General features: G+C 50.8%; 11 protein-coding genes across 11 annotated transcripts; 7 read left to right on the plus strand and 4 right to left on the minus strand.

The window, feature by feature from the left end:
• Positions 1 to 30: 30 nt before the first annotated feature.
• Positions 31 to 1140, plus strand: N7443_009927 (uncharacterized protein; the record flags this gene model as incomplete). The annotated part of the gene is made up of 1 exon (XM_056889983.1): positions 31 to 1140. The coding sequence occupies one exon, from the start codon at positions 31 to 33 to the stop codon at positions 1138 to 1140; it is 1110 nt and encodes a 369-aa protein (XP_056736474.1).
• A 1336-nt stretch (positions 1141 to 2476) lies between these two features.
• On the plus strand, positions 2477 to 4170 carry N7443_009928 (HoxN/HupN/NixA family nickel/cobalt transporter; the record flags this gene model as incomplete). The annotated part of the gene is made up of 6 exons (XM_056889984.1): positions 2477 to 2683; positions 2739 to 2749; positions 2800 to 2872; positions 2926 to 3011; positions 3068 to 3346; positions 3405 to 4170. The coding sequence occupies 6 exons, from the start codon at positions 2477 to 2479 to the stop codon at positions 4168 to 4170; spliced, it is 1422 nt and encodes a 473-aa protein (XP_056736475.1).
• A 381-nt stretch (positions 4171 to 4551) lies between these two features.
• On the plus strand, positions 4552 to 6543 carry N7443_009929 (type-X family DNA polymerase; the record flags this gene model as incomplete). Its single annotated transcript, XM_056889985.1, has 1 exon — positions 4552 to 6543. The coding sequence occupies one exon, from the start codon at positions 4552 to 4554 to the stop codon at positions 6541 to 6543; it is 1992 nt and encodes a 663-aa protein (XP_056736476.1).
• Positions 6544 to 7686: 1143 nt separating this feature from the next.
• N7443_009930 (uncharacterized protein) lies at positions 7687 to 8865 on the minus strand (the record flags this gene model as incomplete). Its single annotated transcript, XM_056889986.1, has 1 exon — positions 7687 to 8865. The coding sequence occupies one exon, from the start codon at positions 8863 to 8865 to the stop codon at positions 7687 to 7689; it is 1179 nt and encodes a 392-aa protein (XP_056736477.1).
• Positions 8866 to 9177: 312 nt separating this feature from the next.
• N7443_009931 (sulfatase domain protein) lies at positions 9178 to 11879 on the plus strand (the record flags this gene model as incomplete). Its single annotated transcript, XM_056889987.1, has 2 exons — positions 9178 to 9497; positions 9569 to 11879. 2 exons carry the CDS (start codon positions 9178 to 9180, stop codon positions 11877 to 11879), a joined length of 2631 nt encoding a protein of 876 aa, XP_056736478.1.
• A 232-nt stretch (positions 11880 to 12111) lies between these two features.
• N7443_009932 (MFS transporter) lies at positions 12112 to 13539 on the minus strand (the record flags this gene model as incomplete). Its single annotated transcript, XM_056889988.1, has 1 exon — positions 12112 to 13539. One exon carries the CDS (start codon positions 13537 to 13539, stop codon positions 12112 to 12114), a length of 1428 nt encoding a protein of 475 aa, XP_056736479.1.
• A 440-nt stretch (positions 13540 to 13979) lies between these two features.
• N7443_009933 (aminophospholipid-translocating P4-type ATPase DRS2) lies at positions 13980 to 18114 on the minus strand (the record flags this gene model as incomplete). The annotated part of the gene is made up of 2 exons (XM_056889989.1): positions 13980 to 14831; positions 14890 to 18114. 2 exons carry the CDS (start codon positions 18112 to 18114, stop codon positions 13980 to 13982), a joined length of 4077 nt encoding a protein of 1358 aa, XP_056736480.1.
• Positions 18115 to 19045: 931 nt separating this feature from the next.
• On the minus strand, positions 19046 to 20142 carry N7443_009934 (exosome non-catalytic core subunit RRP45; the record flags this gene model as incomplete). The annotated part of the gene is made up of 3 exons (XM_056889990.1): positions 19046 to 19640; positions 19705 to 19824; positions 19883 to 20142. The coding sequence occupies 3 exons, from the start codon at positions 20140 to 20142 to the stop codon at positions 19046 to 19048; spliced, it is 975 nt and encodes a 324-aa protein (XP_056736481.1).
• A 124-nt stretch (positions 20143 to 20266) lies between these two features.
• N7443_009935 (spliceosome-associated CWC15 family protein) lies at positions 20267 to 21304 on the plus strand (the record flags this gene model as incomplete). Its single annotated transcript, XM_056889991.1, has 7 exons — positions 20267 to 20276; positions 20335 to 20357; positions 20413 to 20489; positions 20545 to 20914; positions 20967 to 21137; positions 21196 to 21231; positions 21287 to 21304. The coding sequence occupies 7 exons, from the start codon at positions 20267 to 20269 to the stop codon at positions 21302 to 21304; spliced, it is 705 nt and encodes a 234-aa protein (XP_056736482.1).
• Positions 21305 to 21689: 385 nt separating this feature from the next.
• Positions 21690 to 22337, plus strand: N7443_009936 (RNA polymerase II mediator complex head subunit MED22; the record flags this gene model as incomplete). Its single annotated transcript, XM_056889992.1, is given in 4 exon segments — positions 21690 to 21762; positions 21782 to 21915; positions 21977 to 22045; positions 22149 to 22337. 4 exon segments carry the CDS (start codon positions 21690 to 21692, stop codon positions 22335 to 22337), a joined length of 465 nt encoding a protein of 154 aa, XP_056736483.1.
• Positions 22338 to 23187: 850 nt separating this feature from the next.
• On the plus strand, positions 23188 to 24021 carry N7443_009937 (dihydrofolate reductase; the record flags this gene model as incomplete). Its single annotated transcript, XM_056889993.1, has 1 exon — positions 23188 to 24021. The coding sequence occupies one exon, from the start codon at positions 23188 to 23190 to the stop codon at positions 24019 to 24021; it is 834 nt and encodes a 277-aa protein (XP_056736484.1).
• Between the last annotated feature and the right edge of the window lie 38 nt (positions 24022 to 24059).

The raw sequence follows: 24059 nt of genomic DNA on the forward strand, positions 1-24059 counted from the left end.
CCGAGTCATTAACTCAAGTCATAATTCACAATGGGTGTCATCCGCTTCGGTCGCCCCACGGGCATTTATGTCCCTAGCTCTCCTGTTCGCCTCACCAACGATATGATTTCCCCTCCTCTTTCTTCCGACTTCAACTTCGATGCCGAAACCGTTACTCTCTCCGCATTGCCCGCTCTTGAATACATCTCCAAGAAGCTCCAACAACGAATGATGCATGTCACCCTCCTCGTCGGTCGTGGAAAGCCCTATCCCACTGGCGAACCCTCTGACCTGATGATCATCCCCATTACATTCCTCGATGCACCAGCATGGCGCATCCTAGAGCGAGCCATCTCCAAAGCCGCAAAGAAATTCTCATTGGGCCAAAGCTGGTCCGACGCATTGAACCGTAGCCAATACGAACGCCATGCAAACGAGTACCTGGTCCAGCAATCAATCCTCCAAAACGAAGTCGTCTTCAGCCAAGAAGGCTTGACCCTGCTCAACATGGATCGCATCTACACTTTCAAACGCCGGTTGTGCATCCTTTCCAACCGCCCATTCTCCCGCACAGACGACCAGTCTATGGCCTCCTGTGTGAAACTCTTGCACCGCCTTATCGATGATTTTCAAGGCCGCCCATTCAGCAAGGCATTCTTTCACCGTGTTTACGAACAGCTTGATGTGAGGGATGATCTGCTCACTGTCATTGCGGCTGCTTACAAGAGCACGCATAAGCTGGACGCGATCATCTTGCCCTCACAGCCCAAGGCTGAGCAAGAGCAGTCAGTGGCTGAGAAGCCGATGATCCAGAAACCAATTGTTCAAAAGACCTCTGCTCAAAAGCCCTTTGTTCAAAAGAGCTCTGTTCAGAAAGCCTCTGTTCAGAAAATCTCTGTTCAGAAGCCCGTCGCTCAGAAGCCCGTCGCTCAGAAGCCAGCGACGAAGGCTGCACGTGCTAAACGCCCGGCGCAGCCTGCTAGATGCAGTATCCAAAGGATCGGTGCTCCAGCGAGGAGAGGGCCGAAGACGCCCCTGTCGGCGTCAGATGTGACACCAATCACTAGAAACGAGTGGAACATACTCGTCAGCCAGGATATTCGCTTACAGCCGACTGTGACCAAGTGGACTCCATCTCCTACTGTGTATGCTGTGGCGTGAATGAGCCACGGTGTGCAGCGAATAATATTAATATTCTATCAAGAAATTTCATATTCTTGGGGCTGTCCCATAATATGCCCTCAGAACAGCCACTGACTTCAGCAGAGATATTTGTGAGTCATCCTTGTCGCTGAAGAAGTTCTCGAGAATACGTCGCTGACTTCTCTCAGATCTTCTAAGCGAGTGCTGCTTCGAAGAAACCCGGAAGGCCCAAATCTCGATGCCCGCCCAAGACCTCTGTCCAGTGTTTTGGCGTTACTGCTGCCTTTCACTCATCTCAAGGTCACGCATGTCCACAAGCACCGATGCCGACGAACATGTCTAATCACTGAAGCGAGTGGTATGCGTATGGCTTCTATGGGAGCCAAGCGATTAACCAAGGTCCAGAAACTGAAAGAGACCGCTGGAACGGATGAAGGGGAACTGAGTCGCGAGAATGTATTATACTACTACGAAGTTAAGAAACGCCAAAGCGAATCCCATCATCCATACACATGTGTTTAATCTCACTTAAGTCTTTCCCAAAACAAGCTATCTTCCTATGAGAAGCTTGACCAAAAATTCGCCCAATCTATCCATGGCTTGCCGTTGAACTGAGACAGAATACCAAGGTACCTAGCTAGCTTCCCGCGCAATCCACAAATATATTAAGATGCTCTTATCCAAGATATCGGATGAACCTTATTTTTGACGGACGAGTCTGCCGCGCGGCCGTCGACGGTAGAACAAGAGCCAGGTCATCGGCAAACGAGGAACGACGGCATTCTTCACACGCCGAATGTGGGGACCCCGATCGCAAAAAGTGGGCACATTATCATATCAGAACAAGCGCGTTGAGTAATTATCAGCGTGTCGGCCTCCTCCGTGACCCCGCCATGTCACGTGACGTTACGGTCAACAGCTCATCCCAAGGTCAAGCTCTAGAGAACTAGCGGACGAATTTGAGAAACCCTCGTCTGGGAAGTGTGGTTGAGTCGGAAAGACGCCTAAATCTTCTCGGCCTGTGCACATTTACAATCATTCGACTATCCTATCACGAGGAGTTCTCCGTACGCCGACAGCTTCACTGCCAAGCGGATCTAAAGTACTCGGTCAAGCTTGGCGACAGGACAAGACGGCCGATAAGCCTAGCGAAAATTTGCTCGGGTTCTTAAGATCAGCAAGCTTGTTTTGCGGTTTATAATTCAATCTCTCTCGCTTTTTGCTGTGCCAACTGTTTTTTTTCTCTCGACAACCATTGGGAAATTTTATCATTTGCTCCACCTAGAGCAGGTGCCACAGAGTATACAGGGCTGCCAAGGAAGATATCTGAAACCCGCTCGGGGAAACGCGAAAAATGACGTCCTTCATTAACGATACGCCTGCCGATGCGCGGAGCGTGTATAGCGAAAGAAGTTGGAGCTTGAAGCCGCTTATTCGCCATGCTCAGCGTTCGCATAGCAAGATGCCTGGCTTACGCAAGATCCCTCTTCGAGCGATCGGTATAATCACGTTGGTTGCACTTTTGAATTGCGTTGTATGGGTTGCTGCAGCAATTGTATTGGTAAGTCTAGAGTTGATACTTTGTCTCAATATCGATTGGTGCTGATACCATATAGCGTTATCATCCGTAAGAATGTGTGCGACACTTGACAATATAATTGAGACTGACTAAAATAGGACGATGGTGTCTACTGCTGTGCTCGCTTATACTCTTGGTCTGAGACATGCGTTCGATGCCGATCACATCTCCGTATGCTCTCCTTCATACCGAGCCGAAGATCACAGGTACTGATTGAACAATAGGCCATCGATTTGATGACTCGACGACTACTCGCAACAGGGCAAAAGCCAGTCACCGTGGGAACATTCTTCTCTCTTGGCCACTCGACGTGAGTAGATGCGACCTTTGTGGGGTGTGTACGTTTATATACTAACCAAAGACAAGAATCGTCATTATCACATCAATTGTTGTCGCGGCAACTGCTGCAGCCATTTCTACTAAGTTTGACAGCTTCAGTACCATCGGCGGGATCATCGGTAGCTCTGTCAGCGCCGCGTTCCTTATTCTGCTCGGTATTATGAATGCATACATTCTCTACAAGCTGATCAAGCAAATGCGAAAGGTGTTCAGCTTATCCGAGGACCAAGCCGACGAAGCCTGGAAGATTGAAGGCGGTGGCGTTCTATTCTCCGTTCTAAAGAAGATGTTCAAACTTATCGACCGGTACGTCAAGAAATCTCAATATCAGAAAAGAAAAATCCCCTTTACTAACTTGCCACAGACCATGGAAGATGTACCCGCTCGGAGTCCTCTTCGGACTGGGCTTCGATACCTCGTCCGAGGTCGCTCTCCTCGGAATCTCCTCCGTCGAAGCAGCAAAGGGAACATCTTTCTGGGTGATTCTTATCCTGCCAGCGCTTTTTACCGCGGGAATGTGTCTTCTAGACACAACCGACGGCGCCCTGATGTACTCGCTCTACATCCAGCCCTCCGCCAACTTCCTCCCGCCGAAGCACGACAGCATAGTCTCCGATAACGCATCGGAGACGCCAGAGGACGAACTTCCCCAATCTCACGACAATCACCGGGACCCAATCGCCTTCTTGTACTACTCAATTGTGCTGACTACCTTGACGGTGATCGTGGCCATGGTGATTGGCGTGATCCAACTGCTCACCATGATTCTGAATGTCACCGACGCAACGGGCAAATTCTGGGATGGTGTGCAGGTTGCAGGCGATTACTACGATGTGATTGGTGGAGGAATTTGTGGTTGCTTCCTTGTCGTTGGTGTACTGAGTGTACTGTGTTATAAGCCGTGGCGCCGCTGGATGGATAGACGCCATGGGAAGACCGTGGTTAATGATGAAGAGCGCTATCGCGACGATGCTCCCGAGTCTGATAATGGCACTGGTGTTTTTGTCCACGATTCTGGAAGTCGTGTTGAGCGTGGGCAGACAGAGGTTGTTGGCAAGGGCGGTTCGCACGTTGCGGTGAAGGCAACCGATGAGCCCCGGATTGAGGAAGAGATTGTTCAGATGGAGTGATCGCTCAAATTGCTGCCGACTTTCGAATTTGCATAGATACGATCCATAAATAGCGTTCAAATATGAATTGCCGATACTCTAATACTTGTCTTTGGCCTCAGGCAGATATAATGACGTCAGCAAATTCCTGGCGCGCGCCTCAATCCATTTCTCGCTATACGAACACCATGCAGCATGTTAAATGTCAACTTCCCTTGGTTACTTGTTTCCACATACTTTCCAAGTTGAAAATACTACAAGTTGCTCTGAAAAGTATGCGGCAGTCAGTGACCCAGTTTATGACAGGGGCAAGCGCGCAGCGATTGCAAATCCCATGAAGGCATGCATATGCAGCCGGAATGAACAGACTGACTCGTACTTGAACATTTTGTCTGCATCGAAATGGATGCAGACCCTCCTTCTGGATGTTCGTCCTCCGCCAAGCCAACTGAAAGTGGCCAGGGGATATTCTCATCACAACCCACGGTTTTCATTCTGCCCACACATTTGAGTCTGGATAAGCTGCACGAAACAGAAAGGCGACTGGTTGAGCATGGTGGGAAAATCACCTACGACATTACCGAAGCCGGTCTGATTTTGGGGAAGATTGGCCAAAAGAAGCGTGCTGCCCTGGAGCTTCGCTCTCGTGGGATCAGGACGGAAGAGTCTCCGTCAACACCGGTATCTACTCAGGCGATATCCTTGGGGGAAAAGCAGCCTCCAGTCAAAAGAAGGAAGATTGAACAAGATTATAAACCGGTCCGCGATGGAGCCGGACCAGAGATTGTCGACCTCAGTACTGAGTCTGAAAGCGAGAAAGATGGAGTGAGAAGTCGGCATGATCCTTCTCAGCACCTGGTGCAAGTCCAAGACCCGCCAGGCACTATCACTCTTCTTAAGCTGGAGTGGCTAGACCGTTCCATCATAGCCGGAAAAAGTCTCTCTTACGAGTCGTTTCTCATATACCAGGGCCAAAAGACCAATTCTCCGGGCGAAACATCTGCAAAACTAATATCTGAGAAGCTACCCAGCGAGATTCTCCAACGTGCCAAGGAGGATGCAGCTTCACAGCCTCCGCCAGTTCTCACAACCCGATTTCACCCTCGGCGCTCCAAAGAATCACACGATTGGACTTCCATTCAAAAGCCACCAACCCTTGTCCGAACAACCACATCCGAGAACGATGAAACTGCCACTCCTCCAGACCAACCAGAGTGGGTAAAAAATCAAATTTTGTACGCATGCCTACGCTCAGCCCCACTGCACACTCCAAATGCAGATTTCCTGGCGCAACTCATCAAAATTCGCCGAATACGCCAATTAACACTCGACGATATCGGCGTGCGAGCATATAGCACATCAATTGCGACACTCTCAGCGTACCCGCACGTCCTCAAACGGCCCAGTGAAGTCCTCGCTTTACCAGGATGTGACGTGAAGATCGCAAACCTCTTCTCTGAGTTCCAGCAGCACGGAGGCTGTAACCACACAGACGACGACGGAAATGTTGCCGCAGCAGATGCATTGGATACAGACCCTATGCTGAGCGTTCTGAACACGTTCAACAAGATCTGGGGCGTGGGCGCCAAGACCGCTAGAGAGTTCTACCTTAAGGGGTGGAGGGATCTAGATGATATTGTTGAGTATGGATGGGACTCTCTCTCGCGGGTGCAGCAGATTGGAGTCAAGTTCTTTGATGAGTTTGAAGCTGGTGTTTCGCGCGTGGAATCAGAGACCATCGCCGATCTTGTAAGAAGGCATGCTCAGCGTGTGAGGCCAGACGCTGAAAACATCGACTGTATCATTGTCGGCGGCTACCGTCGTGGAAAAGAAATCTCTGGCGACGTGGATATTATATTAACACATCGCGACGACTCAGTCACCCGAAACCTGATCGTTGATGTGGTATCTAGTCTAGAGAAGGAGGCATACATCACGCATACCCTCTCCTTGCATCTAACTTCAACACTGCGAGAACAGTCAACTCTACCATTCCGGGGCGACGAAACAGGAAAACATTTTGATTCGCTCGATAAGGCACTTGTCGTATGGCAAGATCCTATCTTTGACTCTACAGATGCGAGCGATGCGGAGGGGCGGAAACGAAATCCGAATCCGCATCGTCGGGTGGACATCATCATTTCGCCGTGGCGAACAGTGGGCTGTGCAGTGCTTGGCTGGTCTGGAGACACAACATTCCAGCGCGATTTGAGGCGATTTGCGAAGAAAGCGCATGGTTGGAAGTTTGACTCTAGTGGGGTGCGGGAGCGTACTGCTGGCGGGGAGGTGGTGGATTTGGAGTATGGAGGGGAGACCTGGGAGGAGAGGGAGAGGTTGGTCATGGAAAGGTTGGGAATTGGGTGGAGGCCCCCAGAGGAGCGATGTACGCGTTAGGTTATGTGGCATTTCATGAGTGTCACAATTCACACTCTTTGACATGTTCCCTATATATCCTTGATCCATAGAAAGGTAGCTTCGGGGTAGCAATAATACATAGTTCAGCAGTCACTTGTCAGCCCGACCAGAATGGTGACCAGGCTGAGACTAAATGATTTCATTCAAATAGTCCCCTGCACAAGATCTGTTCCAAGATGTTGAGGTTGGCGATGCTTAAGATAGGATAGGTGAGGCTGAGGATCAAGTGAAAAGTTCAACAAGTCGTAGTATCAGGCCAATAATATCTGTGCATTATATTCAGAGTACAAAGACTATACTGAAGAGAAAGAGCAGAAAATCAGGCGATTGAGCTTGGATATCACCAGGACAAGCTCCCTGCGACAGCCATCTACCTCTTCATTATATCTGCCGTGGAAATTCGGATAAACCCAACGGTAGCTCTAGGTTCTACTTACCTAGTAAAGACTTACTGCTATAGTTTTTTGCCCTAAGAGTAAGGAAACTCAAAGCCAAGGGAATGCTTACATAAGCAGCGGCAAAGACCATGGAATCGCGTACAAAGACAACCACCCAAGTTCCCCAATTAAGATAGAAATTTCAGTTTTAAATTAATTTTTTTGGTTTTGGGCACAGAGCCTCCGTACGCAAATCACCGACTTTGCCGATTACAAGACAGGGAGAGGACACCAAGTGTTTGCCGATCGAAATCTGCAATCAAGATGCGACGGAGATGGATCAACTGGGCTGGGGCGATGACGTCGGAATCTAAAAATGTTCCGTGTGTGCAGGGCCTCCTAAGACCCCGCTCCCAGGTGCCGTGCTGACACTCGTGGCGTAAAACCGGTCGGAGTAGGCCGCAGGGCTGAGCCTGGGCCGTGGGGCTGGGCAGAAATCAATGCGATAGGATCGTTTGTAGACCCTAACGTAGCAATGCATCCATCCCCTCGTACTCCCGTATGTACCCGTAGTCGTTTTCGCATTTGCGGGAACCCGTGCGACCCGGGCGGAAGCATGTTGTTAGATCAATTTGGTCGGGTATGACAGTCATTGGGAAAGAAGTATAGTAGAATAAGTGACAAGATTTTTCGACAGTCTATATGCAAGTGGTATACAATCGTGTCTCATTCAAAAAAGCCCAAGCTAAAACCTGGGTTTGGGCCAGCCATCGATATCTCCATACCAGCGCGACCGGTAGATCTCATCACCGATGTTGATCATGCGTCGCTTTCCATTAACAACCAAACTGGTATGGAATCCGCGGAACTTGGTCCAAAGAGATTGCACATAGATGAAGCTTCCATCGGGCGCGAGATTAAAACTTTTCAGGTCCGACTGCGGAAGCTCCTCCCACTCGCCATCGCTATTATACCCATGGCGATCGTCGGTCGTACACTCGAATCCTTGCATATATTTATCGGTGACATTCTCGTAGTGTTCGGTGAATTGACCAAGCTCGATATCGAACGCGTGAAGACCGCGATCCTCCGATACTAGGAATTTGCGCTGGTTGGGAACGGGTACGAGATCGTGTAGCCCAGCCCACCAGGGGTAGCCTTGGCCCCATTCGGTCATAATATTATATGCCTCGGGTAATTTGTAGATAAAGCGATCGTCCTTGCTCAGTAGGCCCGTCGTCGCGTCCCAGGGATAGCCGATGATGGTGCCGTACGCAGGGACCGGATCGGACCCGTCCGCAGCGGCGTCCGTTCCGGCTGCCCAGAGCATCTGGCCTTGTTCATCCCAGATCATGCCGTGAATGGCGCGTAGTCCAGTGATATTTTGAAGGATAGGAGGGTTATCCGTCAGGGGATTGGCGGCGCTCGCATTGTATACGAGGATACCGTCCCAGGGTCGCTGGCCGGTAGTAGCGACAGCGAGTCGCTGCCCTGGCAAGGGCTCCACTGTATGCGCATTCCAAAGGACGGCAGTATCTCGACAAACTGCGAAAGTGATGCGCTTATCGGTTTCCGGGTTGTTCGGGGTGTGATTAATGACGAGGGCAAGGTTGCTATAGATAGCGCCAAGACTGGTGCCGTTGTTCATCCATTTAAGCTCTGTCGCATCGTTCGCATTGCTATAGAGACAATTCTGCAAGCCCGGGGGTAAACTCTGAGTGACGTCCTTGCGTGCGAAGCTCCATTTCACGTCCCCGTCGCGGTTATGGATCTTCAAGAGGGGCGGAACGCCATATAGGCCGGTGACGATGTCCTGCCACGGTCGGTGCTCGGGTCGCAGACGCTCCTGTGGCTGAATAGGAGGAATATTCCAATCTTCCAAGCCAAAAAGGAAGGGAACCCATCCTAAGAATCGGCCCAACATGACGATGGTGAAGAGGAGAAATACCCCGAACCCCGATCTCGAAGTCGCCTCCGAGTGGAGCGGAAAGGGGCCAAAACCTGGGACCAGTGCGCCCCAACGCAGCCAAAACCCCGAGTAGAGCCTGTCGGTCCCTTTTTTCGTTCTCCACCTGAGTGAACGAGTCAATCACACTCAATCACGCCTTAACCTCGATCCTTGGCCCTCTTGGCGACTGGAGACACCTGTCTCACACTTTTTTCCCTGTATTACCCCGAATCTTGACCTTTACCTGACCTCCTCTTCCCTGTCATGGACGACTCTTTTTAAACCACCATGAAGGGTGTAAAGGCACTCTTGTTTATGACCGGCGAGCGATTGGCGGAGGTCTTTCGATCGCCCGGTCAGACCCTGGATGCCTTCTCCAACTTCGCTCGCTGCTACTTTTACGCGCTCGCATTCTGGTCTCTGATTACCGCAAAGCTCTTACATCTCTATGCACATCTATACTCGCTACCAGGAAGCCAGTTTGTCATCTGGGGCATTACTTTCTTCTTCCAAGATGTTGCGATGCTCCTATTCTTGCGCATCATTGCTCAACGAGGGCGCACGCGGCCCCTTGCTGCTTTGGGCGCACTTGTGCTTATCCCGTTTAGGTAAGTGACCTCGTGCTTCAACGCCTCAAGCGCCTCAAAATGTCGGCCAACGTCTGCTAACACTGGGACAGTTTGATCGTCTCGGGAATGGCTGCCGCTAATTTCTCTGTCTATGTTTTTACCGGCGCTGAAATTCACTGGAAACAAGCCAAATCCTTTACCAATGACGCTGCCGCAATCCGAACTTTACTTACCGGTTTGACCGGATTTCTTGTCGGCGAAGCTATTATTGTCGCCGCTGCCATTTTAACCGGTCGTTTCGTTCACAGAGTTGCCGGAGGTTTATTACACGTTCTGGCATGGCCTCTGCGCTGGCTGTTTGGCCGCGTGAGCACTTGCCTGTCGCCTCTGCGCTCACGACTGAACATCTTCCCAATCCGGAACCAGTACAAAGACCTACCCGATCCGGAAGTCTATGAACGAATCGCTCTCGAGGACGACTACCTGAACGATACACCCGATGACGAGTCTGACGATGCCTATGATGCCCACTCTTCCAAATGGGACAGCAGACCCATAACCGATCGGCCCCTTCCACGAGTTCTTATCCTTGGCGCATTTTCTCTATTCCTGTTACTACGCATTCTCCGGCCTCCGGACTCGGTATTACTGTTCCTTTCCGGAACTCTGCCTTTGACGACGGTTTTCCAGGGCGGCCACCGGGGCTCGCCTGTTGATATCTCCGGTGTTCCGCTCGGATATAGTTACCTCGATGGCGCGGAAACTCTCCACCCTCCGCCTAAGTGGTCATGGATGCCCAAGGACCCAGGTCCCGGATTCAGAGATTGGGAACCCGAAACCCACGCCCTTCATTACGACGGTGCCAAAAACCCGCTCCATATTTCTAATCTGCAGGAGCCGTTATTAAAACCTGTCCAAAAGGCGATAGCTGATAACAACCTCAAAATTAAACACGTGGTTTTGTTGAAGCTCGAAAGCGCGCGCGCTGACATTTTCCCTCTGAGGAACGATTCATTCATGCGCGAGCGCATCGCTGGATCTTATCAGGATAACCAGATCCCCGAGGATGTACTGGAGCGCATTGCAAACCTCACGCCTACCGCCAATTATTTGACGGGTTTCGATACTGGGTTTGGTCAGGACAATGGTATTCAGCGCAGTCGCAAAGCGTATGGGGGTCTCAGTGCGAGAAACGCCTACACGACTTCTACCTATACGCTCAAGAGTCTCGAGGGCACCCTGTGCGGCGTTTCACCACTGGTTGCCGATTTGAACCGCGAGTTCGAGCATCACATTTATCAACCATGCATGCCTCAGGTTTTCGACATGCTCAGCCGACAGCCCGAGATCACCAACAAAACCGATGATTTCACCCTGTGGCCGTGGCACTCCATCTGGATGCAGTCCGTGACGGAAACCTACGACAACCAGGACAAGCTAACTCCGAAATTGGGCTACTTTGACAAGCAGACCAAGGAGACCATTGAGCACCCGGATGCCAAGCACTTCCCGCCGAAGACCGAAGAAGTGAACTACTACGGTTACGCGGACACCGAGCTCAAGGAGTACATCCGGGATGCGATTGACGATGCAGAGAGTAATCATGAGCGTTTATTCCTTACCCATTTGACTGGAACTACGCATCATCCATGGGGTTTGCCTAACAATGCATATGAGCAAATCATGGGCTCGAACAAGGGACACAACGAAGACCTGAACCGCTATTTGAACACAATTGGTTTCGTGGACGGCTGGCTTCAGACGATCCTGGACATCTTGGAAGAGAAGGGAGTAGCCGACGAAACCCTCCTCGTCATGGCCGGTGACCACGGCCTCTCCCTTCCCAACGACGGCGGCATCACACCCTACGACAATCCGCACGTTGGCAACTTCCAAGTGCCCATCGTCTTCGCACACCCCAAACTCCCACCCATCGAGATCAAAGCCCCTGTCTCTAGCATCCAGATCGTCCCCAGCATAATCGATCTCCTAATCGAATCATCTTCCATTCCCAAAGACACCAGCAACGTCGCACGCGACATCCGCTCCCTTTATGAAGGCCAATCTCTCATCCGGCCCTTAATTCAGGAGCGCGACGGAAAGAAAGACTGGCAATTCACCGTGATGAACACCGGTGGAACCTGGCTCAGTGTACGCTCCGCCGCGCGACCCGAGTTACGACTCGTGATTCCGCTCATCAACGATGTCGAATGGCGCTTCTCTGACCTGACCAAAGATCCGAACGAAGATAAGCCCATTATGAGATTCAATTTGGCTGACATGGCCCACACGCTTCAGAAGAAGTACGATGACGAGATTCTTCGTTGGCTCTTCGATGCTGTGTATGTGGCTAATTGGTGGGTGAAAGAGAACTGGGATCGGTATGGATACAATCCTCATCCGAAGCACCATGACAGGTGATCCACTGGTGAGATTTCTTGTTTATTTCTTGCATTGAATTTTGCATCTACTTCGTATATTTATGTATCTAATGCTTGGGCTCGTCGCCCAAACATACACGAGGCGTTCTGGGTTTGGGGCATTTCTCTTTTACGGGGAATCTGGGGGATCGGATATATTCGTTCAATGTTCATGTTTCATTTTCAATATGATACTCTTTCATATACGCATCACTTTTCAGTCTAGTAGTAGATCAAGTGCCGTGTTCATACGCACTCCTCGCGCGCAACCTGGGACCAACCCAATAGAACAGCCATGGAATAGGTGCCATAATCAATGCTGTGAATCCGAGAACACTCGTTGCCCAGCCCACGCCCAACCCCTCGTACATCTGAGTCACGAAGAGTGGAAATGCCGCTGATAGTGTATACCTCGATAACGAGGACGCTCCGCTCGCTGAAGCACCATACTTGGAGCCATACACATCAAGCATGTAGAAATTGCATGGCACATAGATGAGAATACTCCCAAGAAGCGCCATACCCTGTGCAACGATAGGACTGATCCAGTGAATCGAAGACTTGGCAGTCCAACCAAACCAGAAGAGAGCGACTGGAAGAACCAGACTTCCATACAACGCCGTGTATAGCTTCCTCTCCGGATTGAAAGAACCATCCTGCTGAACCGGGTGGTGTCTCTTCAGAGCCCGATTCACTGTAATCAAAATCACAGGAGCCACCAAACAACCCACGACAAGACCCAAAAACGAAAGACCTTGCGCACCTAGCGAGAACCCATAAACCGTCTTAAACACCCACGGGCTCGCCACAACAAAGGTATAAAGCAACGCAAACTGAAATCCAGTATAAAGACACAGAAACCCCACCAAAGGCTCCGTCAGGAGCATATGCACTGGTCTTACAATGGTCGAAGTAACCAACGTCCTCAACTTCACCCACCCGTCACCCTTCCTGACTTCAACCCCCATCTTCCTAGCCCTCTTCTGCAGGATAATAGTTTCATAACTCTCCCTCAAAAACAACGCACATGGATGAAACACCGCAGCCATCACAAGAACCACCCAAGCCGTCCACCTCCATCCCCTCTCTTGCACAACGAACCCCCCAATCAACGGCCCAATAGCACTGCCAATAAACGGAACAGAATAATACATCGCAAGAGGAATCACCCGATCCGCAGGCTCCGTGAAATCAGAAATCGTAGCCGCAGCCACAGAAACACCCGGCGCAGCGAACAAGCCCGCTAGAAAGCGACAGATGATTAACGAGGCGATGTTCCGCGACAGGCCCGATCCTAGCATGAAAATGTCGAATAAAGGAAGGGTAAATAGGTAGACGAATTTGCGGCCGAAAGTCTCGGAGCACGGAGATGAGATCATGGGACCGAATGCTAGGCCTAGGGAGTATGCTGATAATGGGAGAAGGGATACTGTTGTTGAGGTGTGGAAGGCATTTTGTACGGTGGTGTGGCCTGGGGAGTAGATTGAGGCGCCGAGGGTTGTTATAAAGCCGATAGAGCAGATTATAAGAGTCGAAATTGTTTTGCGGAGAGTCGTCCAATTTCGTGGGTTGGTTTTGTCATAAGACCAGTCGGTTATGTCGGTGGTGAGGGTTGTGTTGGTGTTGGGGTTGGTGTGGTCTTTTTCATGGTTGGGGTGCATCTTGTCATTTTTGGTGTTTTTGAGGGGGATACGAGTCTTTTATGTACTGATTGACCCCAGATGATGTTGGATGGAGTTGAAGATATCGAATCTAGAGGTTGAAGAGCCAGTGTCGATCAGGTCGGCGCGAGATCCTAGCGCCCGAGACCTCGGAGGACTCGCCCGAAGTGTATCTATCAGTCGGGAATATAACCATATCCACGAGTTTTCTATTTGGCTACAAGGTACAGAGAAGCAGATGATATATGAGTTCATGTCCAATTGAAAATAATCAAGCTAAAAACACATCACATCGACGAAGAGTATGTCACAAGGCCTCCGCCCGAATAATAGCACTGCTATAATGACGAGGCCGGAGGAAACGAAATGTAAAAAGTACAAAATTGTAAAGCTACCAACATTTGGCTACTAATGCAGGACGAGATGCAAAAATGATTTAATCATAATGCCTGGGTCCTGGAACTGGCCATTTCACCATAGCGGCCACGACCTTGGGTGGTATCGTAGGCGTTCAAGACGCGCATTTGGCCGCCGTCATCAGCTTGCGAGAAGGCATAACCACGCTGTTTGCGCATACGCTGGACCTGTCGGACCTTGCGGATGGCTTTCTGGAACTGTTCCATGCGAGGACGGTAGTCCTGCACGTTGTACTTCTGAATCTCCTGGACGTGGTGGTAATGCTGGGGGTAGTACATGCGCTTGGCGTACTTCCACGCGTAATCCCGCATCAGGCAAATACAGGGTAGAACGAGAGCCATCAGGTAGAAGACGGGTGTTTTGAAGAGCACGGGAATAGTACCATAGTATTCGGTGGAGAATCCAACGGCAGGAGCTCCGAAACCGTAAGCCGGGAGGAAGATCAGCCAGATGACCATGGAGCCGGGAATTGCGATGAAGGTGTATTTTGTCCAGAGGTTTGTGATCAAAGCGGCCTTGCCGAGAACTGTGGCTAGGACAGCAGTGTATAGTGCCTCGCCCCAGACCCAATGACCGGCAGTCTTACCGTCACCCATGGGTAGGTCCCAGTAGAAAATGAGCTCGGAGACGAGATAAAGGATCAGGGAATGGAAGAATCCGTTCAAGACCCAGGCCCAGAAGCTATGTGTCTTGAAGAAAACACCCTTCTGGCCCAGTTGGTAAAGTTGAGGATAGCGGTCAAGCATTCGAGCGGAGATGTACTGATCAAAGATTCCCATGGCAAATGGAGGCAAGACGGTAAAGAGCACGTTGTAGAAAGAGAGGGTCCAGGATTCATAAATGACTTCTCCGGAGAAAGCGTTTTGGAAGGAATACTAAATGAATGTTAGACAAAAGAGACAGAGTTGTGACCATCAGAATACAAAAGCTTACCCAGAACTGTGTCATATACAAAGTAATGTTCTTATAGAACGAGTACAGAATGACTCGACTGATGCGAGAGTAACTCCAAGCACCGTGAACCAGGAGAAGTTTCCGAAGGAAACGGAACTGGCCGATAGCCACGTCAGCAGATCGAGCAGCCTGGAGACCCTCCATACCACTGATACCCACGCCGACGTGGGCAGCTTGGATCATGGACACATCGTTCGCACCATCACCAATAGCCAGAAGCAAAGACTTCATGTGCCTCTTGACAAGCTTGACGACCAATGCCTTCTGGAGAGGAGACACACGGCAGCAGACAACAGCCTTGCACTGAACAGCCAGATCCAAGAACAGCTTTTCCATGTCCTTCTCCAAAGCAAAGGTGAGAGATTTCCCGTCAATGATCAAAGCTAGGGCTTCAATTTCCCCGGAACCGGCTTGACTATTGACGGCATCCATTTTCTTCTGCAGACTGGCACGCGTAGCCTCAGATGACTCTTCGTTGATGATTAGAAGTGTCATGTCCTCGGAGATGAGCTTGCAGGACATGCCAATGTTGATGGCAGTTTCCTGTCGATCACCAGTCAAAACCCAGATCTTGATTCCAGCTGTTTGAAGAGTGTGAATGGTATCCGGGACACCATCCTGCAGACGATCCTCAATAGCGGTAGCACCAAGAAGATAGAAGTCCTTCTCAATCAGTTCAGCAGCTTTGTCAAGCTCATCAGCGCGGTTACCGCTGACGGTAGTGTTAGCCTTGTCAAAGACTTGCCACCACTGCTGGAACTCGTTTTCGGGGACCTCGCGCATTGCCAGACACAGTGTTCGCAGACCTTCGGAGGCATACTCCTCGAGGTGTTGGAGCGTGGTTTCCACGGTCGGGTTGTCAGGATGCAATCGTTCGAGAATAACCGTGTCGGCACCTTTACAGTAGACCCGAATCTTTCCGTCCGGGCACCTGAAAATTGTCGACATTCGCTTACGGGTTGAGTTGAACTCGCAAACAGCGAGCAACTCATACTCGAATTCTTGGCCGTTAGCCTCAAAGATAACAGAGCGGGGTTTCCGATTGGTGAAACGATATCCCAGTTCAGCGGCACCGTCTACCAAGGCGCCCTCATCGGGTGAGGCAGCCTGATATTTGATTTTCGTCGGATCATTGGCATTGCGTTCAGGAATAACCGTGTGACAGGTAGCCAGAAGAGTCAGGAATTGCTGGATAGCGTTCCGAGACGGATGCGATTGCGCGTTCTGTCGCAGTGTCTTGAGATCGTAGACGCCGAACTCGTCATCATCGTCCCCGGTGGCTCGTCGATCTTCGGAAACATCATCACCATATTGGATGCCGGCAATGGTACACTGCTTGAACTCCATCTGGTTGCAAGTAAGAGTACCTGTCTTGTCAGAGAAAATGTACTCAATCTGTCCTAGCTCCTCAACCAAGGAGGATGTTCGGCAGGTGGCAGGGGTGTCAGTTTTGTCGTAGTAGATATCCAGATCGGAGTTGATGAGGAATGCCTGGAAGTATTTGACAATTTCAATGGTGACGAAGAGAGAGATCGGAACTAAATTCGAGTAAAGAACCCAGTAGGTGAAAAGATCCATGAAGAACTGCTTGACAGGCTGGACAGTTCCGTAATCGAGGTAGGCCAACTTATTACCTGCTGTTTGACGAATGATGAGGTCGCCGACAGAACTGATCACACTCAGAGCAATAAGAATACCAACGAGCATCAAAATCTGAATGTTGACCATCCGCTCAACAGCAGTCCGCTTGATAGGCGTTGCCGTCGCATTTCGCATCAATTTGGTTTCGTGACCTGTGAAGACGACAATACCGTGAATCCAAGGGGTGTTTCGTAAAGTGGCACCACGCAGCAGAAGCTGATCAGGTGCGAGGGCCAATTCCTTCTCACCACCACCAGCATTCATAGTCATTGTAGCCTCGTAGGTATACAGACTGCTGTTGGGTTGTTCGGATCGGACACGCCCGCTCAGACGGCTCAGGTCACTGGGACTAACCAGATGCGCGGTTTCAGGAATGGCCTGCTTGATCTTCAAGTTTGTCTCGCCATCCAAGTTTGCGGTTTCGATGTAGCAGAGACCCTCGGGCTCGGATGATGCCAAGAGAACCAAGTCCGCTGGGAATGGCTCTTCTGACTCGACTCGAACCACGTCGCCTACTGCAACATCGATCCATTTTGATTCGTGGAATGAAGAGCCCTTGAGAACCTGCGTTTTTGAGTTGTTCAATCCCCTGTCAGACATCCGTCGTTTGTAGTCCTCTACCAACTCTTTGATGGCTGAGACTGCCAACACAATAGCGAGCGGAACAATTGTCGTATACCTGCTTGTCGGGGACACATTGGGGATTTGTTGAAGAACGGCGGTGAGCAAGAAGAACAGGTTGGCGTATTTGGAAAATTGTTCAAAGAGGAATTTGGGGATGAAGGTGATGATGTTGTACTTGGCGGTCGACACATAGTTGCTGACGAACTTATGCGACGCGTTAGCAGGCGGGTTGTTGATCTGGATCATACGGGGGCCCATAGTCGAGGGATCAGCCTTGCCTCGCCCAAAGATGGACTTGAGACCAGACCCGCTGGACTTCTTGCGCTGTTTGGAAGCTACCGGCGCATCGGTGCTATCCACTGTAGCTCTTCTCGCGCCGGCCTCTGTCAACGGAAGATCCATTTCAGAGTATTCATGCGGCCCCATGCCGAACATGTATTTGGCCTTTCCCATCAACCCGCCGCCCAACCCCAGAATACTATTCCGCTCATTCCCTTTGCGGACATGGTGCACATTCGCTATACGGTCGTCATCTGCATCGAGGTCGTAGTATCCGGAGTGTGAGTCCTCAAGTTCGTCAAAGGAGTAGCGATTATAGTTGTCGAGCCCGGAGGTCTGCGAGTAGGTACGATTCATGGACTCTTCGGAGTAGGGGTCGTTTGGGTAAGCGCCGAGGTGTCCCGCATGCACCGGACCAGGTGTCGCATGTTGATGAACTCCAGCCTGTTGAGGCTGGCTACCAACGAACTGGTCGTAGGATACGGAAGGACGTGGCGGCGCGTGGGGTTCGTCGGAATCGTCGATGTTGAACCGTTGCAATAAGTGTTCGTCGTTCACGGGCGGGGGCTGGCCGGAGTTATACGTTGGGCCCGCGTCAATTAGTAGGTCGTCATCGTGGCCAGCAGGTTGATGCGACCCGGGAGGCCTACCGCTGGCCATGCTGCCGGCGGGGGAGCTGACACCCTCACTGAGCGAAGCGCTAATGCCCCTGAGGCATTGATTGGGACAAGGACGAGGTTGAAAGGAAGTGCGCTGCTGAACCTGAAGGGGGGTCCGTCAAGCAAGGATAATTTATCAGCCAGGGAATCGGAGATTATAGAAGGTGAAGAGCGTCGATAGGAAAAGTGGAAAGGCAAGGGAACGAGGTGGCTTAGCGGGTGAAGGCAGCAAGTTCGTGTTGACGATCGTCCCGCTTTTTCGGATTCGGGCGGTAAACCACGTCTTGGAGCAATGACTACACGGAAATTAAATCAGCATTAGAGTTAAGCAATCAAATTGGTTTGAGATGTGTTCCACAAGAGCAGGGTCCAGTGCTTCTTAGCTGTGATCGGCCTGAAACGCCGTGGGCTAAGAATAGGCACATTCTTGGCGCCGTAGCCGGAAATATAGTGGCACCCATACATTTGGGCTGTTCTAGGACATAGCTATGTACTCAATGCCTAGACAAGGTTATCCTGGTCTTTTTCTATGAGTATTACCACCATCCTATCTCAAGTGCTAGCACCTTGGTATTGTATTTTTCATTCTCACTTCTCACTCTGATTCTTCTTTTCGCAATCTTCATTGCCGAAGTATATATTTCTGCATGGGGCACTGGATCCATGCTCAATACCTATCAATGCCACCAGAGCTGGCATTTCATTTTCCTGAAGCTGGCAGTCACTTCAACACACGCGGCCCCCGAAGTTCCAAGGCTTCGAGCTTCGCATAGATTGCGTACCCGTGGACGTCCATACGGTAACTAGGCATATACTACGCAGACGCAAGAAAAAGTTAATCACAATGCTATGGAATTTCTGAAAAAGCAATGCGGAACTCCCATCCCAAGATCGTAAAGGTTTTAGTCATACAAAATGGTCATGAACTTGGATCACCGGTCATTCTCCGCCCGTGATTCATCTGCCATTCCCAGCTTTGCCCGCCGGGCAAGGTCGACTTGCATTATCTTGTCAACCTTAGTGTTGATCTCCTTGACCTTCTCCAGGGCCACATTGGACTTAGTCACCACCTCCATCGCATCTAGCGGTGCACCCGAAAACTTGGAGAGGAAGCAGACATCGCCTCCGTTGTTGATACCAATCACGAGTTCTCCTTCTGATGCCTGTTCTTCCTTGCGAGTTGCATCGACGATGATGTTATTACCCTCGTTGAAGGCATTAAATGTGACGGAAAGTGGGTTATGGGTGATGTTCAGCGCAACGGGGACTCGCTCTTCCACACCGTAGACGATGACCTGCCCGTCTCTGACCACAGCATCCGGCCGGCGGAAGTGTCGAAGTCCGGTCATGATCGCAATGCAGGCTGCATCGGTCAAGTTGCCGTCGTAATCGAGGACGTGTACGTCAGCACGAATACTCCAGCAGCTGACACCTTTAAGGATACAAAGAGACTCGGTATCTAGGGCATTCGAGCGGCGGATAACGCTGTCGAGAACGTGGGTGACATAAGCTTCCAAATCGTTGGAGCTGTAAGACCGCCAATTAATTAGCTGCGAGTTCCATGGAAGACGGGGGACCCATTGGAGCTTACCGTCCATTCTCCCAGGCTGGCGAGCCCATGGCAGACAATTCGAGATTGATGTTAAAGAGGCCATCGAAGGGACGGTCGTCGCGGGGTTTCGTAACCTCGGCGGAGATGCGAACAACAATGCTAGGATAAGAGTTTAGTACAGGCGACTTTGGTGAAGGCCATTGGTAGCGAAACAAACCTGGTTTTGCCCACTTGGAGCTTCACATGTCCATATTCATTACCGAACGACAGGTTCAGAGAACGGAACTGATCAGGGCCACGGCCATCCAGGCGCACATTCTCACGGAGCGCTTCAAGAATGAAGTCGCGCTCTGCGACTGAGAGCTGTGCTTCCTTTGACATCTTTCCAAATAGTGCCCGTGAAGGAGAACCAAGCGTTGGTGCTTCGCGGGGACCAAACGTGCTTTTTTTGGGCCATTTTGCCATGACTGGCCGCATTGTTGCTGCTGCGTGCCAATAGAAAGCGCGGAATCCTTGAGCGGTGAGAGGTGAAGGGCGACCTGCATCTGAAGCCTCTTCGATCGTCGACAGTGAACTTCTCAACTTCCACTTCACTTACAAAATGACTACAGGTATGTTTTGAAAAGCTCTCGGGGACATCACTTAAAGTTAATAACCTACGTACTTCAGCCCATCGTCCCACTTTCGATCCGGTATGGCAACTCTTGACTACCTCGACTCCCATGAGCGCACCACTAACTCAAGCAGGCACAAGGCAAAGAGGCCCTCCGTGGACCAGCCTACCACCAGCGCCTTCTCCCCGCATATACACATCTAAAAGTCCGGTACGCGCGACCTCCACCCAGTCGAATTGCTCGACGAGTGCTAATAGTAACCCAGACAACCTGGACAGGGTGGTGATGCCGATAACGAAGTCCGCGACCTGCGCGCAGAGCTCCTCCAGGCCGAGGCTGCCTATTTCGCCAAGAAGAACGGTATCCCCGTCGATGGACAAGCTGCCGCCGAGCCGAATGCCCCGAAGCGACAACTTGAAACCGCGCCCGCGGATGGCGATGAAAGTGGCGAAACAGAAGATCCAGAAGCAAAGCGAAGGAGGATTCTAGAAGAGACACGCGACATAGATGCGGACTCCGATGGATCAGAAGAAGAGAGCAGCGACGAGGAAAGCGACGATGAAGACGAGTCAGCAGAGCTAATGCGTGAGCTGGAGAAGATCAAGAAGGAACGCCAGGCGCAAAAGGAGAAAGAGGTATGCATGGTTGGGTTGAGCAGAATTGAGAGCAAATACTGAGACTACCCAGGAACAAGAACGGGCCGCCGAGGAGGAAGAACAGCGCGAGGTCGATATCGCACGAGGTAACCCTCTGCTCAACTCGCAAGATTTCAACATGAAGCGGCGATGGGATGATGATGTGGTGTTCAAGAACCAGGCCCGGGGCACTGAGAAGAAGGACGGCAAGGAGTTTGTCAACGTGAGTCCGCCTTGAGACATGAATATTATCGATCGTAAGGCTAATATGATGCTCCCAGGACTTGCTGCGCTCTGATTTCCACAAGCGATTCATGGTATTTGCAATGATATGCTCTTTATTCTGGAATTGTTTTACTAACTCCATCTCAGTCGAAGTACGTTCGCTAAACCAATTAACCTCGAACTTCCTTATGTCAAATCGACGATACAAGGTAGCGTGGGCCGTAGGCTCGATCAATCGGTTTAAGATACCCATGGCGCAGAAGGCGCTTCCATGACAGTAGGAGGAATATCGCCAAACAGACCTCAGCAAGATGGCTTGATGCGTCGAAGAGTTGTTAGCACCTGGCGTTCTTAGGATCTGCCTTTCGCTATGATAAATAGCCAGTTTACACGATATCATTAAATCCAAATAATTCAAAAACTAGAAACAATTTCCTTTCCTCCATTTTGAACAATACTAGATCTTAAAGTCAACCATTAACGGTCCCCTGTTTAACTGATCGCCCTCCCCACACTGCTCTGTCACCGCCCGCCCGCTTATCGTTCTGATATGGCAGACCCCAGGCTTTCAGACTTCAACGCCATTGAGATGGACGGCCAACCTACTGCGAAGGCGCTGCACAGTATGATCACCTCTGACAGCTGTCTCAGGAGCTTCGGTTCAAGACCTTGGTCCTCGAATCACGCGGCTAACACAAAGTCATTATGCAGATCGCATCAACGCCGATATCTCGCAACTGCTGCAGCGGTTCGAGAACATCATGGCTACTGCAACGGTAGGCCTTTGGCCTTGAACGTGCCCTTTAATCCGAGCACTCACTGATTCGTCCCGTTCAGGTCGATAACCCCAGTTACACAGCGACTGCCGTCGAGACGTATCAACTGGATGTCGAGTCCACTGCTCTGGTAAGCTCTACTGCAATACCGCCATCTCTCAATCACAAGGAGATCTTCTTCTCAGAGTGATATATTCTAATTTCTCACGATAATCTGACATTTTACTTTGCAGATCCGTGCCGCAGAGGACATTCTCGCCTTGACCCGCACGATGAAAGAGACCTGGCTCTTCGGCAAGCTCGACACCCTCGGTGAGGATGATCGTGATGTCCAGCGCCGTGAAAAGCTTGAGAAGGATGTTCTCGCAGTTCAGAATGCCATCGAGGAGGGAGGGCTCCTGAAGATATCTCCAGAGAAATAGAGGGATAGGTATACCGGGGTCGTCACAACATTTGCATTGGGTCCATGCACCCTAACGGCGTTTACGGGAGAGGCTCAAAACCTAAGAGTCTGGCATTGGGATCTGATATTAATTATGGTGGAGAGGAGCAGGGGCTAGAGCTGAATCATAAGGGGGAGAGGGAAGCAAGTGAATCCAAGGCAGCTCTGTCTTCTCAATTTCATGAAATCCCAGGTCGTAGCTTCGTTCAGGAGATAGACGATGGAGATATTTACCGGACCTGGGTGAGAGTGTGAGGCTCAACTGTGTAAGGTCCTAGACGTTGAAATTTTCTACATCGTAATCGCGTCGAGGTGATACTCTACCTGTGTTGACGACATCGAGAATTCCGAGCTGTGTCCCCATGAGCTGACACTCATCTGGCTGGCCCCTTTCTCCTATTTTATACCCTATGTTGATGTTCTAGTCGCAAGCTAATGGGAACCCATCCTTCATGCATCTCTGATCATCCACATCTGGGCGTACATGACACTGGATTTTCCTGAGGTCTCCCCCTAGGCCATTTTAATACTTCATTTTGGACCAAGAAACGTCTCATCGATAGTGCAATGACTTTAACTGATATAGTCCCAAATCAAATTGCTTTATTTTCCGTATAGAATCCAAGCCATGTAACAACGAAGCACTAGGTCCAACACTGTATAGAAGGACCCTGCGGGGCCCGATAACCTATCGCAACTCACACGCGATAAAACACGTCTACACGTCCCTCTCCCAGCTCACTCCTCCCCTCCAAACCTTTCTACCAGCGCCCCAATACAACCCTAGCCCGAAATCCAAAAATAAAACTAAAAAGGCGAAACCACCCAAAATGCCTCCGGCAACTAACCATACCCTCCCACACACCCTCCCTCTCACCTTAATTGTCGCAACAACCCCAATTCGCATCGCGTCCACCCTCACCCCACAAGACCCAAATGACTCAACCCGCCTGGGCATCGGGCTCAAGGGCACTCTCCCATGGCCGCGCATCAAAGCCGACATGAACTTCTTCGCGCGCGTGACATCACGCCCCCCGGTCCCAGGAACCACGAATGCAATTATCATGGGCCGCAAAACATACGACTCCGTGCCGAGCCACCTACGACCCCTCGGGAAACGAATTAGTGTTGTGATTACGCGTGATCAGACGGGATCAGTGAAGAAGGGTGTGTTGAAGGAGCTTGAGGCGAGGAAGGAAAAGTTGGCTGCTGCTGCAAAGGCTAAAGCTGAGAAAGAGGCTGAGTCGGAGAAGGTGGTGGCTAAAGAGGTGATTCCGGAGCCGATCACGGATGCGATTGTGACGCCGAGTTTGGATGCGGCGATTTCAGAGCTTGATTCTGTGTATGGGGCGAAGGGCCAATTGGGCAAGATTTGGGTTATTGGGGGTGCGGAGATTTATGGGGCTGCGTTGCGGATGAAGTTTGATGAGGGGGAGAGGCCGGTTAGGATTGTTATGACGAATGTGGTGAGGAAGGGCGCTGGGAGTGAGGCTTCCTTTGAGTGCGATACTTTCTTCCCGTTGGATGGAATGACGGAGCAGGATGGATGGAGGCGTGCTAGTTCGGAGGAGGTTTCGGAGTGGGTTGGGGAGGAGGTTAAGGGGGAATGGAAGGAAGAGGGGGATGTCGAGGTTCAGATGGTTGGATTCGAGCGGTTACATTGAGGGTCTAGATTCCAAGGTGGCAGATTTGTATAGATAAA

This window comes from Penicillium atrosanguineum (genome assembly GCF_028827265.1).
Source record: "Penicillium atrosanguineum strain IBT 20685 chromosome Unknown utg000008l_segment0_segment0, whole genome shotgun sequence".
In the NCBI taxonomy this organism is placed as follows: domain Eukaryota; kingdom Fungi; phylum Ascomycota; class Eurotiomycetes; order Eurotiales; family Aspergillaceae; genus Penicillium; species Penicillium atrosanguineum.